At 35.3% G+C, this 21403-nt stretch overlaps 1 protein-coding gene across 1 annotated transcript in view; it reads left to right on the forward strand.

The window, feature by feature from the left end:
- ADAMTS19 (ADAM metallopeptidase with thrombospondin type 1 motif 19) overlaps window positions 1-21403 on the forward strand; it is a 139645-nt gene that overhangs the window by 40916 nt on the left and 77326 nt on the right. Inside the window, exon 7 of the mRNA XM_027653255.1 lies at window positions 6482-6525. Within this exon, the coding sequence (XP_027509056.1) occupies window positions 6482-6525 (44 nt within the window). The remainder of the gene's footprint in view (window positions 1-6481; window positions 6526-21403) is intronic.

Consider the following 21403-nt stretch of genomic DNA (forward strand, 5'->3'; position numbering starts at 1 on the left):
CCCTTTAAATTGGCTTATTTCAGTGAAGTAATGTATAAAATATATAAATATATAAAATATGATACCATAAAGTAAAGGGAAGGCAGAAAGAGTTTGTAGTGGATTTAGTAAAGATCCCTGTGGAGGTTAGATATAAAGAGAATGTGATAATTAAGACAGAAATTATTTTAAGGACTTTCTTTATAAAACAACCTGTTTTATCAGATAAGTTTTACTGTATCCACAGTTATAAATTAGCATTGTTACTTTAGAAATAGACATTATCAGGAACTACTTTTCTCTGAGGACAAGACACAGCATGTTGCATCAACATCCTCCTTGCCTTTTAAGTTACAGTGTGAATGCCCAGAGACAAACCCCAGTTTTGGTGGGCACTGAGAAGACATTACCAGTTGCTATCTGATAGGTTGCTTGACCTGAATGAGGTAACTGAAAGTAAGGCAGGAAAAGGTTCATCCCCCTTTGTTCTGTGATGCTACTGAAGTTCTTATGCTGCCTCCATTACCACTCCAAATGGTAATGAAAGCTTTGGAGTGTATAAAAAAATGTGCATACAAGAGTGAGGCAAAATCTGTCTTCACTTGAAAATTATGCATCGTTTTGCTTTTCCAGTGCATTAATCAGTCTATTGTGTCACAGTGTTTTTTAGAAAAACAAGTATGTATAAAAAGAATAATATATATAAAAACCCCCAAATTCTTTATTCTCCTTCTCAGAACTGATATTTTCACGTGTGCTTGCGTCAGAAAGTAGATCTCTGATTTTCTCAATATTCATCAGATACACAGTGATATTCCATGTTCATCATGTTGGCTGTGTACATCAGCCATTTATTCATACTGACCTTCAGCATCTGAAATCTCTTGCTCTGGGTGACACATGATTGAAACAGTGCTTTGGGACATTGTCACTGTAAGAAAGTGTCCCATTCTATAAAAGTAGAAAATGGCATAAACAGCACCTAGATTTGTTAAATACTGTTTAATTTCTAATAATTCCCACCCTCCAGAACTGTCCCCAAAGCTTGGTCAAGAATTTTTTAAGCATTGCTCTTACCTTCCAATGCACGCAAGAAAAAGTACAGGTCTTTTTCTCTCTTCGCTTTTTACTACCTTTCTGAACCAAAAATACCTCCTCAAGAAAGTCAGAGGAAGAAGACTGTGAATGATCCCTGCATGATTAAAACTGACATCACAGGGTCACCCCAAAAGGCTGCAGTGTTTGGCAGTTCCAATTTGCTGAAATATATTGAGATAGAGATTTTGGTTATTAGGCTGCTATTGCTGTTCTTAAACTCCTAATGAATGGAAAAGTGGGTTCTTGCAAATAAGAATGGTGAGAGATGAGATTATTCTTAATTTTGTCTTCATGAGTGTAATTTCCATGCTGCCAGATCTCTTGATGTTTTTGTACACTGTTTGCTGGTTTCATTTTCTTTTTTTTTTGACACCACCAGCAGACATCATGAAGGAAGTTCATGAAGGAAGTTCATGAGAATCTCACATGGCCTTACTATTAATTATTTTGTAATAGGGTTGTAGATGCAGAAAGAAGCAGGGAAATGTTAAAAAAGTTTGGTTTAGAATATAAAGATTTTTAGAATAAAAAGATTTTTTTTTTTTTTTAGAAAAGCCTCTATCTCCTGTATTTATCACTTAAATTTTAAGACATGTATTTTATCTTGTGTATTTTAAAAATCACACTACTTTCAAGTCATCACATGCTGTTTTGTTTTTTTCTTCTCTATGTTCAAGGTGTTTGAGTCTGTGAAGTGGTAATGCTTGTAGTAATACATCTGGGGAAAAACTTCATGAACTTGCTTGTTTCTGTCAGCTTATTCTTTCAAACTTTGGTAATTAGGCTACATATGTTCCATTCACTGTACAGATCTGTTCCGTAGGATTACAGGGGCCTAAAGTGAATTTAATATCTCTGATTATCTAGTGCAAGACCCTTACATAAAATTTAGACAGTTACTTTTACATTTTAAATTGTCTGGTGAATAAGAAAACTAGACAGTCTTTCAACAAAGATTTAAAAGAAATTAATATTAACTGTGTTCTGCAGCAGATTATTGGCAGGGTTATTTACTTTAAGAATGGACTGTTGGTCTCATTTCTAATTTTTGTTGCTTCAGTTTTCATCCACGGATCTCTTTGTACCCTTTGCTACTGTTCAAAAGCTCCTCTCTATGGAAATACTTGTAGGCTGTGGTCAAGCCACAACTCTTCTTTCTTTTACAGTAATTTACAGAGATTACTCTGTGTAATTATTATCTCATCTCTTTCCAGACCTTTTCCTCTTGACAAAGTTATTTTTTCAAGCACAAGCACCAAAACAGGACACAGTATTGTGGGAACAGTTGTAGTGGTGCTGTTCCTATATTTTCCTGAATCTTCATCCAAGGATGCTGTGCCCTTTTACTGCCTGATTTCAAATTCTCTTTTCTGTGTGTGTGTTTTTTTGTTTGTTTGTTTGGATTTTTGTTTGAATTTTTATTAATGTTGTCACATTGTTGTTGTGTCTTTTCAAGTCTGAGGGTCCATTTTTGGCTACATTAAAAGAAAATTTACTCAAATGAGTCATCTTTAAAATTTGCTTTGTCTCAATTTTATCAGACCTAATTTAATTTTTAAACTTCACCAGTAATGTTCTTTTATTTTCTTCTACTTCATTGTTTAATGCTAATACTGAGTCTAGATTCTGTTGGACTTCACTCAAAAATGCCTTCTCTGGCTTCCTAACTATTCCATATCTATTTTGATATGTTAATTGCACCTTCAGTTCAGTTATTCACTTGCTATATTTATGAATTGTTGTTTTTCACTTTGACTGAAACATGAACTTTAGAAGGCCTATTTATATTATCCTTTTTAATCTCAGTTCGACTTTACAGAGCTTAAGTGATTTGTTAGCTATTTTAAATATTTAAATATAGTATTTCCTTTTTTTGCTATAATACACTGACCAATTCATACTGGTGTATTTACCCTCAAAGTTTCTGAAATAGCATTTCTGCTAGTAACATTGTCTATTTATTTAACTTCTCAACTAAATAGTAAATATGTAATTTTTCTTGTAGTTCATTAACAACAGAACAGTGTTAAATTTAATTATTTTCATTAAATGTGCATCTATTAGTTAGTACATAAGTGCTTACTTTATACGTGAGAATAATTTCAGAAATTCCTATTATGTGAAGAGACAAGAACTTCTTCAGTGTTGTCATTATTCACTTAGCACAGTGCAAATGAAGGCATTTGTAATTTGAGGATAATGTCATTTGCCACAAGGGCGACTAATTGCAACCATTCCTTATAAAAGCTTCTTTCTTGGGCAATAAGCCCCAAATATGCCTTTAAATGTTGTAAGACCCAGCACTGATAACAGCAAGAGTTAGACTGCAGTTTCAAACCTATGCTACATTTCTCAAAATTACAATCATTAAAGAAATTGTGAAATTAAGAGTAGGGTGAAGCCAGAAGGAAGATTTGGTACATGGGTAAAATCCATTTGGTGTCTTCTTCTGCTTCTTCTTTTCTCCAATCTAGCATATGGAAGAAAATTATATACCAGCTTGGACATTTTGACTTGCTTAAAACAAGTATTAAATTTATCTAAAATGACAAGGTGCTGCAAATTATTCATGAAGAAAAGACTGGATTTTTCTTTAGTCTTCTGCTGTTCTTGATGTCTTCTGTTGTACATCCCACCTACACATCAGGATTTATTTTAACAACGAGAACGTACAGAGATACTTTATATTTAGAAATTAGCCTTTGTTTGCTGCGAAGGTCTTTCATAGTGCTATATGTAGTCAATTGAAATGTACTAACTAAATATAATTTTCTGAAACAATGGATTAGTGGTTGCTAATCTTTGCTTAGAATTCTCTTCTAGAGTTTGTCAGCTCATTCAAGTGCAGAATTCAGCCTCAAGTCTCATGAAGGCTCCTCTTTTCCCTTGGTCAAATAAGGACCTGTTTTCAGTGTGTGTGTAGAGTCACCTCTTAGAATAATGAACATGGTGTACTGTGTATTGGAGAGGGGGGGACCTCAGTGTGCTTTAACCAGTTTCTTGCTTTCAGTGGCAGACTCAGTTACTAACTTGTACCACAAAAAGCTTCTATATGAACTAATGGTAATGCCAATATTTTCGTCCTGTTTTACTAAGAGGAAGGATGAAAAGGACGAAGGCAACTTGTCTGAGGACTTTGAAGGGTGCTTCACTACTTGATTTTATGCCTCCCCCTACTTGGAAGAGTCTGTATCCTCTATTTTGTATAGCTTCAGTATGCCAATTTCATATATATATATAAATTGTAGAGTTGTGCATATATATATATGTATTTTATTTATGCATACAGGAATGTAGTTGTGATGGAATATGTAACTTACCATGTGGGAATTAGAGAGCAGTTTTTGTGGGAGTCACTGATAGGTTTAGATAGAACTGTAAATCTTTACTAAGGAGCATGGTCTCAAATGTATGTAATGCATTCATTTTCTTGGAAATTAAAGGAGGTATTACATTCTTTCAATGTAAATCAGGAACTAAGAATGGTTTACTGTATTTCCCTCTTGCCAAATCATAGCAGTTCCATTTCCCCCAAGTCCCATAACGAAACCGTGGATACATAGCATAACCATAGCCAGATTCAACCAAGAAGGAAAAACAAAACAAAACCAGCTCAGTAAGTATACAAGAACAAAGCTATTACATAAGCAGAAACCTCTTGGATACTGGCAGTTTTAACATGTCAGATGGTATTCTTTTACACTTGAAGGTATGCTCTATTTTTTTGTTTGTTTGTTTTTTTACTTATTATGGTGGTCGGATGGGTGTGTGTCGAAGGCAATCTATGTCCTTAGATTGTCTTTACACATGTTCTCTTGCTTCACCAAAAGTCCCATATTTCTAATTGTTCTGTCATGTTGCTTAACAAGACAATAAGTCCCTTGTGTCACATAGCAAAAAACAAAGAATTGTGTTACAACCCGGTGCATTAATTTCATCAATTTCTTTCAGGTTTGAAAAAATAACTTTCTTCTGTATCTGATTATAGTTTCTTGTTCACCACCTTTTGCTCATTTTCCAGGACTTCTTCGAGTATATTCCCAGAGCTACTTTATCAGTTTTACTCACAACTTTATCAGTTTACAGCACTGCTGTTTTTCTTCTCTACTCTGTAATTATCTGGCAGTGATGACTGGTTAATCAAAAGCTGTATAACCTCATGTATCTATCTGTTGTAGCCTTTAACAAGTGTCAGAACTTTGCCAGCCTCTTGAGATTGCTTTTGGGTCTAAATCACTCTGTAGGAATCGTTTCTGGGAAACAAACAAACGAACAGCTTTTGGAGTACTTACATTCGTAAAAATTATAAATATCAGTATCTTATGTATCAAGAACAAAAGAATTTTGGAAAATGGGTGTTTCTCTATGTGTATATCTTTATCCTTATCAATCTATGTGTATATCTAGGTACCTCCATATACAGAATATAAAAATTAAATTTCTCTGATCCATATGGTCTCTTTCTGAAAACAGAGACCATTACTCTGTGGCACAGCTAAAAACAGAACTTCTTTATTTGTGGGTTTGCTAAACTTGTTGTTACTTCCTCATTGGTTCCCTCCCAGTCTCTCCAGTTCATGCATACTTCAGCAACCCTTTTTTTACTTAAAATAATAAATTATTATGAATTCCAAATACTCCAGTGAAAAAGCAGCTTTCCCTTTGCTCTTTTGGTAACTTTGTTGTATCTCTGAGAACAAGTGAAATGGGTATGAAACTAAAATGAATCTCAGATGCAGGTGTTGTTTAACACAGAGTTGAAGTATTTATTCTACTTTATGCAACAGAGCAGTCTTATTTATAGAGCTATGACTGGATTAAAATATGTGTTGGAGATAGGGTAGTCTTCTCCCTGTGAATTAATTTATAATTCTTTCACTGTTGTAATGGGATGTTCTAGCAGAAATGCTTCTCCAGAACATATTCCTATTAGTGATTTTGACCACTGACCTGCTAGCACAAAAGCTTGCTGACTCTGTCACTGGTCTAAATGCTGGATTACAGTGCTACATTTGAATCTGGTGTTAAACACTGAATATATTTTCATTTCAAACAAAAAAACCTCCTAATTTTAGACTTGTTACTTTTCAAGATGCTTACAGAAAAAGAAAAAAACACCGAACAAAAACAGCAAAACAACAGAACACAGAAATTAGGTACAATGCAATTTGAATATACTGTACCTGTTTTGTCACCTGACTCCTCTTTAATTTGTTCTGAAAATAAACTGGAGTTTCAGTGCTTGTGTAATCCTAGCCTTTGCTTCCCCCTGCTCTTTGTTGAGATAATGGTGTTCTGTATTTATTAATTGAGCTGTACAAAATGTTTGTAAATAGGTCACACAGTTGTTACCCTCTGACAGCTTGATGTGCTTAACTTTTTTCCTTTCCCCCCCCAATTCTAGGAAGGATTTCTGTGTACATAAAGATGAACCCTGTGATACTGTTGGTAAGTAAACAATGTAAGAGACTGTATATAAACTGCTTAATAAAGTACGTGTTATATAAATACAAATGTGAAGCTAAAAGGTGACAGCAGAGTTGGTGACGGAAAACAGTAACTAGATAAAATGCAAAATACATCTTAAATGCTAATAATACTGTTAGATTTATGTATGCTTCTAGCAAAGTACTGCCTGTAAGTACAATATTCTCATCTCTTTCATAGAAAAGACTTCTAAAACTATTTTCTTTTTAATCTCACTGACTAACTAATAAAAAATTGTTTTACTATTCTAAGTTCTGAAGCTAAAAAATTGTGTTTATGATTTTATTATTTTTTTGTGGCATAGATTTATCTTTGTTAAGAATATGTTTACAATGTATAAAAGAAGTTTCCAATGTAATATAGTAGAGTGATACAGAATTTATGAACTTCAGAAGAATACAGGATGTGAGCTATTGTGAAAGGCATCTTCTGACATTTTCAATTAAACTGAGTGCTAACTGAACTGAGTTTTTCTATCAACAGTCATTGATATAGTTCACACACTTTTGGGAAGACAATTTTTCAGTGTAAAGGTCTGGTGGAAAATGTAGCAAAAAGTAGCAGTTGTTCTGTTCAGTTTGAATTCTGGGTGAAAACATGCCATGACCCTAAATGAAGGATGTAATGGCATGTTTTTACCCTAGAATTTCAATTGTCTAAGAGAAGTCTTACCAGTTCTACATGTGAATACAAGGATTCAGAACCTATTTTTTTATTTTTTTCAGAATTAGGATGATAGTAACGGACTATTAACTATTGTCCTGCTTATGCTCCCTCATGGGTAGAGGAGAAGTTATTTTTCTTTTCCTGTTTCATTTCAGTTGCAAAAGTTGGGAGAGAATTCTGTCAACTGTATTACCTCACTACTTGGTAGTCTTTTTTTCTTTTGCTGCTGTATCCCAAGTGCATGTGAGTGTGCCTGTGGGATGGATATCAATTAAATCCTTCTAAATGAAGGATGGAATATGTTTCACAGCATTTAATGATTAAGAATTCATCATGTTCTTTCACTAATTGGTATATTGGTCTTAAGTGAATTTTGTATGAGTGTTTGGTGCTCGGGGGCATTTATTTTTGACCTATTAGTGGGAATATGTTTCCTTCCAACTGAAGAGGAAGCAATGTGACAAGAAGTCTTCAGCATTTTATGTTGATCTAAACTGAACATTAAGTCTGGAGTACTTCCAGTATATCTAAATCAGGATAGGCTGCTGTCTGGATTTCACAGATGAAGTGAATGTATTCAAGGATTTGAATGATGAACAATGTTTCCTCTGTGCTTGAACCTTGGAGGTAATAGAGGGACTATTTGTCTCTGAATTTGTCCATGGAATTTTAAATGGGATAAGATTGAACTGACTCAAGTATTGGTCATTCACATTTCTGTCATGAAGAATCTTTAACAAAACTTGAAAATGAGGCAGTACATTGATTGTAAGTGCACAGGTAGTAAAGAGTTTGCAGTCTTAATATATTGATTAAAAAGAATGAAATAGAGACCTTGACCATCTGATCTGGCACTTCGTGGAATGGCTGTTGTGGGGTTTCCCACACTCCATATTGTTGGTGAGAGGTTTCTTCAGGAATTGAAATATAGTTTGTGTGTGTGGTTCTTTCCGTGTAGGTACAATTGTGCAGCAAATCTAAGGTCATTCTTTTCCTGATGTTTCATTGTTTATTATGTGAATTGAATCATTAGTTTCCCGGATGAATACAGCACCTTCCCATAAATTCAGTGAGTAATTTCTTCCATGCCCATTTACAGTACTGTGAGTCCATGCTCACTGTTAAGAAGAAAATTTTCTGAGGCTCCTGTCCACCACCATCTTGTCCACCACCACTCATGATACATATTCATATATCATGAAAATATTATTGATGTATTAAAATTTTTTAGGATAGCAGGCCTATAATGCCAAATTGTTGAAAGTACATGTAGATAGAAGGTGATTTCATTTTGGTATCTTTTCTTGATTACCCTAGGAAAACCAAAAGGGTGATTTTAGATTAGATCATGAGTGAAAGTTTGTTGAGAGGAAATGAAGGGCAATTCGATCTTAGTATAGATATTCATGCAACAAGTTTATAGGCAAAAGGAGACAGTGCATTCCAGGGATGTATAACATTCTGTAAATTACAGAATTTGCCAAAGACAGTAAATGAGAAGTGCTAATGCACTTTACAACTCCCAGATGTCCAGAGTTTGCCTCACCTTCTCCCCAATAAAACCCAGAAGAATGCACCACGATACAGACTTTTGTCTACCATAAAGAGTGGAATAAAGCAATGCTCTGTGAAATATTGATATAACTGTACATGTATGTGAGGCACTCGAGATGATCTTAAGCAATTTACACAATCCAGAAATGGAAGTCATGAGAAGGGGGCATGTACAGGACAGACTTTGTAATTGGAAAGGATTGTTGTGTTGGATAATAGTTCTTCCTAGTGCTGGACAGTAAGCAGACAAATACTGGATTTATTGTTTAGTCATTAAATGCCTAGACTCACAGTTTTCAGATTGAACATGAGTATCTACTTAAGCCAGATATAGTAAGTACCAGTATTCTGTTATACAGACAAAGTTTTCGTGATTTAGGTGGCAAATAATATATTTTTTGTCCTTCCAATCTTCTTCTAAACAAAGTACAGAGCTTATGCACTCTTCAATTAGTACTTTTTCATTGTCTCTTAAAATAACAGTGATTTATATTAAGATTTAATCGTTTAAAGGTGTAATTAACCTGAGAACTCTGTTAATCAGAAAGAAGTGTTTGCTCCAAATCAAAACCATATATGAAACCTCCCTAGAAATATACCAAAATGTATTTCATTAATGACATTGAACAAAATATGTGGTAATAATCTAAATATTCCTCCACAAAAACATTTAAGGTGGATAAATATGAGATATTTTTTCCCATAATTATAAAAACATGACTTGGATTGATTGTCAGAATTTTAAATTCTCTTAATCAGGAAAAAAAAATTTGTCTATCTTGGTGTTCAAGCACAAAAATTGTGTATCATGGAGCAGCAAAGGCTTTGGCGAGACCTCGTGGTGGCCTTCCAGTACTTAAAGGAGGGAGAGGGACTTTTTATGCAGGCAGATAGTGGCAGGACAATTCTAAAACATATTAATACTTCATATTTTTTAGTTCTGCAAAGTAGTCAGAAAGACAAGAATTAATTCAGGAATTTTATTTGATTCCCCAAAGTGTGTTGAAGTTTAGAAAGGAGAATGTATTTATCCTATGCCTTTCAATATTAAGTATTGTACTATTATTAGAAATGTTTGGAAATCTCTACTGTAGACAGGGGAGTTGTGAGGCTACTTTCTTACTTCATATGTAAATCCAGAGTAACTCAAATTAATGCCACACTTGTCTAATCCCACTTTTCTGTAAAACATTAAGCTAGACTCTCACGTGGTATCAGTCAGCCCAGATCAACTGATTTCAGCTAGGCTATTCTGATTTCAGCATTGTCAATTGTTGCAGCCCCTGTCAAATTCTTCCTGGGTGGAAAACCACAAAGTAACTGTTTTACACTCAAAATTGACCAGACCTAAGTGTTCTTGAGCTTCCTCTGGTTGATTGGCTGCAGCACTCTTTTCTTTTTTTTGATTTACTTTATTCTGTTTTCCCTCCTACTCTGCTCGTGTGTGTTCTCACTGTTTCCTATTCTGCACAGAACTGAGATCCTCTTTCTCCACCACTGATTCTCACAGTTCTGTAGCTTAAACAGAGGTTTCAAACATTGCTTTACAGTACAATCATTAGGGACATATTATGATTGGAACAGATGACTTTTCTGAGGGTGGAAGAATATGAAGATGTTTATATATAACTTTAGTTTAGCTAATGAAAAATTAGATTTGTAATTGTCTAAGATTCTTTTCCTCCAGAAGACAACTGACTTTTAGGATCATGGCATGTTTCTCCTCCAAAAAGGTTTTCTTATCTTAGTCAGAGGGAACTAGCTTTTGAATTTGTGGTGATTTGTAGTGTTGTTCTTTTTACTGTGCTGATGACAGGTAAAATTATGAGCGTGGATGTCCCAGTGGATTTCTGAAAAATCTAGTAAAGAATTCAATTACCAATTTTCAGAAAATTAAGTCCATAGTAACAGAACAAAATGTGAACTGTGGGATTGCACATGCTCTGTTGTTCTTGTGTGTGAATCTTCTGGTATTATCATATTTAAGTAACTGAGATGAGCAGTGACTCATAGGGCAACTTGTTGGTGGGGTATTGCACAAACCTTAGTACCACCAGGTGGAAATAAACAGATATTTCGTCAAGAATTAGGCTAACAAGTAAACACATGAAGACTATTTCTCGAAGCAAGTGTATGCACATTTGAATTTCTGTTCCTCTTGTTTGCATTTCCACTTTAGCAATTAAGATTTTCAGTTTCTGAGGCGTATTTCTTTTGGGTTAGATTTGCTGTTTACTGCTAGCTAGTGTCTTTTGTGGAAACACTGTAATAGAGTTCTTGGTGTGCAGTGTTACAAGCGTGGGCAGATTGTTGGCATCACAACACTTGCCTTGTGTTGGAGCCTTGTAATCTGCAGAAACTGAGGTAGTGATTTTTCTAGGAGAGTTAGTGACATTTCTGGGACTGCCCTGCTTTGAGGCTGCTCACTGCCTTGGTTTAGCATCCCTCTGCCTCCTTTTCCAGTCCTTCCTTGTGCCAGCAAAATGGCTCAGCAAGTCTTAGCACAAACTTGCAGTTGTCTTTAGTGAACATTGTGATTGTTTACTTAACTAACTGTAAAATTTTGTTTGTGGCTTCCATGCAGCTCCCTATTTGTGTCAAAGCTGTAGGTTAGATTGAAAGATAGATTCTAGCAGGAGTGCCTGAGAGCTTCTCAAGTGTTCAGGGATGCTGAGAGTTGTTCATCTCAAAATGGTTATCAAAAGGTGTAGCAATGAACATAAATACTGCAGTTGGAAATACTGGCAGGCTGAATGCCCAGCACAAGATCAATGAATTAGCAAGTGAGAGAATCAAGAGGGGAACCCAGCATGTTCTTCCTCTCCATTCAGCCTATTACATTGTCTACATTTCTAGTGCCTATGACATGGCTTTTAAAAAATCTGAAGTGTTGGTGTGCTGTCATATTGCTGTAAGTTGTAAAGCTACAAGTAAATTCATCCTTAAAGAACATGTAGAAACTGAAAATAATTTGCAGACAAAAAATGATTCTACTATTTGAAAGCTGTTGCTTTAGTAATGCTATCCTATAATGAGTATAATGCAGTTCCCGCTGGTAGTTGTTTTATTCCAAAGTCTTTATTGAAGATAGGCCATTCCAGATATCAGAATGTCAGACACTAAGCACCTGAATCCTTGTATTATACCATGTCCTACACTATATGATTCTTCAGGTAATATTTCTCTCATCCCTGGTCAAAATCTGCAGGTGTACAACACATGTGCTCTGTAAAAAATTGTGACCATGTTTAATGTTTTGAAAGATTTATGATAGCCAGTAAAATGTCCTAGTAACACTGATTGCAACAAAATGGAAAATAAAAAGTAGTAGTTCCAGATTCAGTTACCATAAGTCTTATACTGCACTTAGTAAAAAAAGATGCCTCTGTCAAAGGAAGGTCAGGAACTTTCTCAGCATGTCTGAATTGAGTTCCATTTGACCTAATATGTTAGAATTATGAGTCATTTGAAGGTAGATTTTGCCTTAAATAGTGACCTAGGCTGATTTTTTCATTACTATCTTCTTACTGCAGCAGGGAGAGGCTTCTTTTTTATAATTACATCTTCTACTGACACACCTGTATTATTCTGTACAAACATGCTCATACTCCTAGTCCCGGTAAAAATCACAAAGCAGTAGAATGTTTCAGGTATAGTAAGTGGGGCTTTATGAAAGACAAGGTTTTCAGCGCTTCACTCATCTCAGAGGAGTGCAGGTGCAATGTTCTAATTAAGGATGCAGTAAACCAAATGTGTTGATGTGTGTCCGTGTATACCTTGCTAACTTGGCAAAATACTCACAGTCCATGTGTCCTGTAGCTGAACTATGTTCATTATAAAACTTAAACTCACGCCTACAGCTCAAAAAGAGCCCTGGCCAGGGGAAGACCCTTCCCCTGACGTGGGTTACGTAACTCGCACGGAAATTTACTGTCCAGTTGTACCAGAGGGGCTGCACTTGGGATGTCACCGACTCTGAATTGCTCTGTGTGAATAATGGCAGGAAAAGTCCGGTGGTTGCGCTTGATTTGTACAGTACCACCAAGCTCCTAGGCTCGCACAGCTCTGACAAAAATAAGCAGGGTCTCTCTCAAGTGTGTAATTATTGGCTTGTTACATGCTGGGTAAAAAAACCAAATTTTGGGGCAAATTATGATATCCCAAAAGACCAGGGTTCCCTTAAAAATACCTTTTTTTTTTTTAAACTGCATGCTGTATCATTTTTAGTTAAAACAGCAGCCATAAGAACATGTATTTTCATCTAAACGGTTTTCTAGAGAGCATTTTCCAATAAAATACTGACGTTGCAATCTATAAACAGAATTCCCTTAAAAACTCTTGTCAGATTGTTTTGGGAGGTTGGTACAGGTACAGTATATTAAAATAATCTAAACTTGGTAAAGCTAGTGTTACATATACAGAAACAATAGCAGAAAATTAAGGCACCATCAGGTCTTTGTACTGTTGCAAAGGATCTAAATGATGCCTGGTAAGGAATCAGACAAACATCTACATAATAAAAACCACAAACCAAAATGAAGTGAAAGAACACATCTTTCATCCAACTTGGAAAAATGCCAAAGATAGATTTATTTACTTTTCTAATATGAAAGCTGTTGATCTTTAATGCTAAGGACTTGGACTTTTCCTGCAAACTTTGCCCCCAGAGACAAAGGTTTAGATCAGTCCTACACATTAAGAGATACACCAGAAATAGGGAATTGGGCAGACTATCCATGTCCAGTGAGGCTTAATTTTGGAAATAGTGAAGCTGAATGCTTAGGGCCGGTTACCAACGTGCAAGCAGCCCAGGATCTTGCACAGAACACAGGCAGCAGCACAGCAGAAATAAAGAACTCTGTTTCTCTCTGCATCTTCTTCTGATTCATCCGGCTGGTGTCCCTCCTCTAATCCAGAAAATCCCTCAGTTGTAGTCTTGCATAGCTGCCCTTAGCCTAACTGGACGGTAAGAGTTTGCTGAGAATCAGAGTGAACTCCCTCATGCTGAGCTGTGTGCTGCTGTGCCTGGACTCCTGGAGGCACTTGGTGCTGCTAATAATTTACAGCTAGATCAAGTACCCACAGGCTGCAGAATAGGAGCCCTTGTGACGCAAGCCATGTCAGCAGCGTTAGACTTTCTGCTGGTCTTTCTTTTTGTTTGTTTCCCTTTCGAGGAGACACAACTACAGAATAAACGCGCTTCCAAATGCAGTTCCAAATCAACACTGTAAGCTGTCCAGGTGCTGTCACTTGCAGAGGGCAAGAGAGGTTTTCTTCTCAGTGAAGGCAAATGGGAATCCATAAATCCTGAAGCTTGTCATTTATGGTATGTCTGAAAGTTTGGGAACAGGTTTTTCCCCACAAGTCAGATAAAGCTGAAAGTAGGGTTTAGGCAAGAACTACTTCTACATAGGATAGAACATAGAACCTATGTATAGGTACATTACAGAGGAATTCTACTACACAGTGATCCTTCCAGTCTTGCAGAAAGAAATGTAGGAGGATGAAATCAGAAGAGGTTAGAAAGATAAGTTTTTTAAGGTGCTTGCATACATCTGGGGTTTTGAACATTTCAGCATTGCACAGTCCAGTTGGATTTTGGTGAAAAGTGTTATGTTTTGAGGTTACCATTTTAAAATGCTGTTGACTGAGGTTACCCATAGCTGGAGAGATGTACACCTAGCCCTCTGACTGACCTCTGTGACCAGCAGTTTTTTCTGATATTCATCACTAGTGTAATTAATTTTCATTGTTTTGTTGTAAATGTCACTGGTCTGGGTGCCATGGGAATTCAGAGAGCAGAATGGACAGACCGGATGATGAGAAACAACTACAGTGTTTCTCCCAGTGAAGGCATAGCTACAGTCTGTAAAATTTCCTAGGTCAAAAATGATCTCTGACACGTCTCCAAGCTTGCTGCTACACAAAATTGGCAAAACCAGCAAGAACCTTGTAAGATTTGAGTTTTTTCTGTGTGAATTTATTTGCCCCACTGAAAAAAAAAAGATACTCTAAACATATCCTATGTAAAGGAAAGATTTTTTTTTTCAGTAACATTGCTGACATTCAGAGAACTGAGCTCACCATTTAATCTTCTCTAGATTTCCTGTGGAGATTTCCAAAGTGTAGCCTAATCTAAGCCATTCACATAACTTTACAATATGTACAATTTTCCATTCTTACAACATGTTCTTTTACAGTAAGATCATGATAATAAATTCACTCTCCTGCATACAGAGGAACATTTCATACAGTGAGAATAGGACCATCTTTTAAGTGCTTTTATGGAAAAGCTACCACAGAAATCTCACTCAATTTCACTTCATGAACTTTGGGGTATTTTTTAAAAGTACTGTAGCCCAGATGTGTAGTCAGTAGCTACAAATGCCTCAGTAGCTAGATTTTTCACATGTGGCTTCTGAACATTGATTTTCTCCTGTACAAATGCAAAAGTTCCCTAGGAAGTGATATCCATATGATAGTCCAGTGTATCTAATATACAGAAACCTCTAATACACTAGATCTTTTTTTAAATCGTCAGGAAAATTTTGACTGCTACAGCCTGCAGAATAAAATTTGCTTTTGTTGTTGAGTTACATGTAAGTACAGCAAAACAGAACCTAATTAGATATGAATTCCAATAAATGTAAAAAAAACCCAAAGAAAAATAAATAGAATTTAGTCTACCTCGTGTCATAAAATGTCAAATGAATTATGCATGCTTGGTGAAATTTCTCAGGAAAGCAGAACGTAGGACTACAATACATGTGCTCAGTCATCAAATCCAGGCATTGCTGTTACAAGCCTCAACTTTATTTTTTTTCTTTTATTAAATTTAGTTCTAAAAATTATTAAACTTCATGTTTCCAGAAAAACTTTTAAGATCCATTCCCATCTTACCTTGCCTCTTGTTTTACTGAGTTGGACTAAATGTTAAGGCTCCAGTGAGACCAGAAACATAAGTTTTCACATCAAGACATGCAAACCTTTGTTTTCAAGCTGTGTTGTAACTCGGACACAAAATAACAAGGTTACAACACAACAGATTGTTTTATTTTCCAGTGTTTTATTTTAAGTGTTTAAAGCTTAATTAATCTCAACAGTAGTAGGGTAACACTGAATAAATCTCTCTGAATGGACTCCTGATGGCAATTTCATAATCACTGAGCTTTTAATTACTAACACTTACCATACTTAAAAACCAAGTCTTTTCCTCCTTAAACAATTGATCAAGGACTTACCCCTTCAGGCAACTCCATTTTCTTTATTTTATGTTACTTTACTTTGAAGTAGTTAGCCAATGCATTTAGAGAGCTGAAAGTAATGGAAAAAAGATATTTTCTGTTTTGTTTTTCAGATTATACTACAGAGGTCACTTACTGCTTTCTTACTAAGTATGTGTTAACAGTCTGTCTTTGGAAGCAGTAGGGCCTTTAAGTGATTGTAGGAAGACAGGAAGGTTAATTTTCATGTCTGCATCCAGTTTTGTAAGGTTTACGATGAAATCCGTAAGTAAATTTTCAATAGAGCTCAGAAAATCTATGGCATTCTGTACTGAACTTCCATTAGCCTCTGGATGTCAAGGAATAATAATTTTTGAAGCATTGCTCATTTGATGTGCAGGATAATTTTGTGTGTTGTTGATAGTGTTGGTATTTACGGTTGTCTTTAATATTATTTATTTGTATAATAGTTATAAATAAAAAATAAATACAGTGGAGTTAAGATAGTATTAAATGTGCAATCATTCCTCATTTACTAAAGAAATCAACTCTTTCAGATATTGTGGTTATCTTGAAATATCTGTGAGGTTAACAATATTTCTTGCATTGTAATAATAACTATTACATATCTAATTCTTGTTGTGCATTCCAGTTTGGACGTATTTAGTTGTGCTCTTTTTCACTTAGGTGGCATGTGATAATTGCTCTTAACATACATTTAAATCTGAGCAGATTCAGCTACAAGCTCAATGTCTAAATTTAGTTCTTGACTTGAGTAAGTGGTCCTATAATGAGCCACAGTACCATCCATACATCCTCATAATTTCATATGTCTTCTGTGAAAATGCAATAAGACTGTCATTTTCTACACATTATATTGGTTCATCTCTATGTATATTTTTTATTTTATTTTTTACTGTTTTCTGTATTTAGTTTCAACTTACCAGAGGTATTTTAAATCCTATATTAAAAGGATTTAAAATATAGAGAGACTTACTATATATAAGAATTTTAACATTACATTGAATAGCATTTAGAATATTTATGTTTTGACCTGGAACTTTAATTTCTTTTGTAGCCAAAACTTCTGTGACAATCAGGCAAAGGGCATTCCAAAGTAAGGACAAAAGAATCCCTAATATTATAGAATGCATATTTACTATATGTTAAAGAAAACAGAAGTAACTAGCAAATTAGTTATCACTGTACACACTGTGAATAGTGTGTACTTTCTAACTTCATATGTGAATCCTTCAGTTAGACAGACTGGATTCAAAAGTGAAAGATCAGTGAAGCCTTGGAGCAGTACTGCCAAGGACATGGAGGGGTGCTGAGACACAAAGCAGAGGACAAAACTGGGCATGGCTTAACTAAGCTTAGGCTAAAATTCTTTCACTAGGAGAAAATTTACCATTTTGGCTAATTGGATTGCAAGAGATAAATGAATGAGTGATTTAATGACTCTCTCACTGCATTAAACAGTGAATTATGTTCTGCGTCACTTTGTTCATCCAAATTGTTGAAAAACTGAACGAGGTCCAAGCAGCTGTGAGCACTTAAAATTATCTTTCATTGTCTCCTGGATTTTACAGCTTCACTACTCATCTTTTATAGGTTGTTTTTATGTGAAAAACATTTAGATGAATCTTGTGTACATTCGTAATAAAATCATGTGCGTTGGCAGCTGTAAATAATCATGCATTAGTAATAATTTACTCTGTGTGCTGTAATACCAATATGCACTCTGGATTAGTTTGTATGAAGAATTGCTCTTCACTTCAAGAATCATGCATGCAATTAAATTTTAAAAATGAAAAGTAAAGTGTGGTGTCAAACATTACAAATTAAAGACATTCAAAATAGATGGCTGTAAAATACTGTTCCTAGCTAGCCAGCCATTTTGCTCATATTAGTCTTGTGTTTAGCTCTTGGTAGAGATGCTTGTGTGCCGTGTTTTTATCCTTTTGAAAGAAGCATTTGCAAAGTTTTGTATGAATAGTCAATCCTGTATAGTAATTTGCACTGGAAAATCCCACTGTTTTTCAGTGGAAGTGTTTTCAGAAGACGAGAGACAGGTAGCTCCTTGTGACTAATGCATCAGTTTTTGTGTCCTGTAGCTATATAATGGAAAAAAAATGTCAGTGTGATGGAATTAGGTTGTAAAAAATGCATTAATGCATTTTTTCCCTTCATTTTGAACAATGGGATCAGTAGTCAGTGGTACATGAGTCCTTTAAGTGAGGAGGAAACAAAATGACCTCCATATTTGTGGAGAGGACTGCAGATTATCTATACAACTGCATCTAACTTGTCAAAACACAAAGAAAAGTGCTCCACGAATGCCAGCAGAAAGGAACAAACTGACAGGGCCAAGTCTCACTCTTCATTTAAATGCCTCGGGGAAGATCTTATGTTCGAATCCATTTCGTAGCTCCCTTTTGTGACATTTAAATGGCAGCATGTTCTTTTGTATTTCTGTTTTGAGTCTGTACTGAAGTTTTTATGTTCTGAGGATTATGGTACCCTACCCTGAACAAAACATCATTTACTCAGCCTGCTCAAGGGGGGACTAGTGCTGTACATGAGTGATACAGGAGCCTCCTCTGGTTCTTGATTACATTTTGCAGACTTTGCAAAGGTTATTTTGGATAATAGGTGACCTGCAAGAAGAAAGACCTGATACTCAGCCTTTTCAGCTGTCTTTCATTGAGTTCAAACTTCTTGAGATTAATCCCAACAAACTCAAAGAGTTTATGAACTGGGAACAGTTTGCAAGAACATTGAGATATGAACTTTAAGAAACTTGTGCCGCTGATCAGTTTACATTGACTCTTAGGCAGCGTAATCACTTTCATCACGTGTGCTAACACAAGCATGAAACAATGTATTCTTAATTATACTAATGTAGATGAAATACAGGATGAGTATCTGCACATAATCACAGTAATTTTAAATGAAATAATTTTGTCTGAAAAGAGGTGTGATGGAAGACTATTCTCAAGATAGCTTTTTCTTTGTTCTCATTTATCAAAAGACACTAGCTAAGCTATGCATCCACATCTAGTCAGTGTTTTCTGTATAAAGGAACAATTAACAATTTAATTCACATTTCCTAGAAGATGTGCTAGTAGTGTATTCTATAAGTAGTTCCAAGATCTGTCATTTTCTAATAATGCATCTTTCTCTTAGTGAAACAAGAGAAAGATGCTTATGGATCTCACTAAAATCAAAACCCATGCCAAGGAAATAATGTACTGACAGTTATGTCAGGTTTCCAGAGCAGACAGTAATAGATGCTTCCTAGATGTTAAATGGTCTCTGTGGAAATTTAATAGGCTAAAGGTGCTTCCTTATAAGGCTGGAGGGTGTAGCTTATTGGAAACATAAATAAAATATGCAAACACAAAGTAATGAAATATGTAATAGTGAAACAAAGTATAATTTCTTCGCACAAAAATCTTAAAGGTCACAAACGGCAAAACTTTGGCAATAGAGTAGTACACTATTCTAAAAACAAACAAACAAACCAACCCAGATGACCTCTTTCAATTTCCTTAGCTGCCCCTCGTCTCACATAAAAAAGAGAGCAAATTACACCATGCTTTAAAAAAAGGAAAAAACTTCCTAAATATTTTCTTTAAGTGGGATCTCAGCAACAGTAGAATAATCAATTTTAACTTGATTATGTCATAAAAAACATGAGAAATATTTTACAGAAATCACCTAGGTTGCAGAAAATGAGGAAATGTATTACTGTGCTGGAGCCCTGTTTGTCAAGGAACAGTTTTATCTTCCTATCACACGGTATCATTTGCATGGCATGTGTATAATAATGGGTGTGATAAAATAAATGGCAAAAGAAAGCAAGACAGTCTTGTGTTCTTACTATTTTGTTGCAGAAATAAAAGTAGGTCTAAAGAATGTGTGTTAGAATGCAAATAATGTGGTCTCATGAGCAATTTCACATCTGCTTGTTGCATAGGGGATGGTACCAATTCTCTTCTGGGAAAAAGGCACCAAAAACTAAATTACAGGAGAATCAGCTTAGTAGGGTATCAAGACTGGAATCTTTGTAAGACCAGGGAAAACATCGCTGATGTATTAGAAATACATCAAACTGGTAAGGGGAATTGATGTTACACAAGGCTTGGGAGCATATGCTGGTAAAAAATGATATGATGGAATGAGACAGGAGGTGAATTCAAAGGCACTGCAATGTGTGTAGATGTACAGAACATGGGGGCAACTTTAGCAGCTGCACAATGTACGAATGTGAGAACTGAAGCCCAGATGTCAGGAAGGCAAGATGGGAGATAAGCACCTGGGTGAATACTTTCAGTATTTGGATATAGTGACATAATTCTTACTTATCTGTACTATATATTTCACTCTGTGATGCTAATATATTCTGATCCACGTGTACAGAGTTGTGGGCTTATAATATTTTAAAATATCTTAAAGCGAACTCATACTTCACAGTAGTGGAGTGAGTTCTAACAATTAATTGTTAGAACTATGTCTTATGTTCCAGGATAACATGTAGTCATCACATTTCTCATGAAGAGTCAAATTGTCCCAGAATCAGAGACAGTTTTAAAAATGCAGCATTTGTATTAAAACAGGGGTGGGATAAGTATGTTCTGATTTTTTTTTTTAATGAATAACAGAAAACATTAAATCTTCTTAAAATGACATATACACTCAAGAGTTAAGGTCACCAGAATTTTTTTAAGGTTACAGAAATGATGTCAAAATTCCATTTAGAAAACAAAGGCTACCTCAAAATTGGTCTTGAAAACTAGGGTAACTTTTAGGGTAACTCATGTGATACATGTGTAGCTCTCCTGGAAGTCTGAACCTACCCTTACATCAGTGTTTTCATAAACATGCTGTTTCTGTGCACTGTGCTTCCTATTCCCTTGGGCCAGGGCCCTTGACATTAAATGATGAGGCTTTCTAAAAAAGTACTTTAAAAGAAAATGTTTGAGTGTTTTAATGTATTCCAGACATTTAAAATATTTTTAAATTGACCAAGCCTTTCTTTATATTATTTTTGTAAATGTATGTTTAAAATAATGATTACATTTTATTTTTTTTAAAAAAAGGTAAGTTAAACAATTGGCAGCAGCAAGAAAGTGTCTGATAGGAAAGCTGTACTAAATTGTTAGAAAGAGTTATCTTCATTAAATGAGATCAGTCTGTGTAAACGCTAGCAAATATTCATATTGTGATTTCTTACACTGTGATATTCTTGGCAAATTAAAATTTCACTTGCCTTTTTAGAAAAGGTACCTCCCTTTGAATTCATATTCGAATCTCTTATTCCTGGTTTTCCTTTTAAAGTCAGACTCTAGCAGTAGCTTCAGTTTGCAGGCCTCTGAAACATTTTGCACGCA

The sequence above is a fragment of the Corapipo altera genome, unplaced genomic scaffold, assembly GCF_003945725.1.
Source record: "Corapipo altera isolate COAL_440 unplaced genomic scaffold, ASM394572v1 61305, whole genome shotgun sequence".
NCBI lineage: Eukaryota > Metazoa > Chordata > Aves > Passeriformes > Pipridae > Corapipo > Corapipo altera.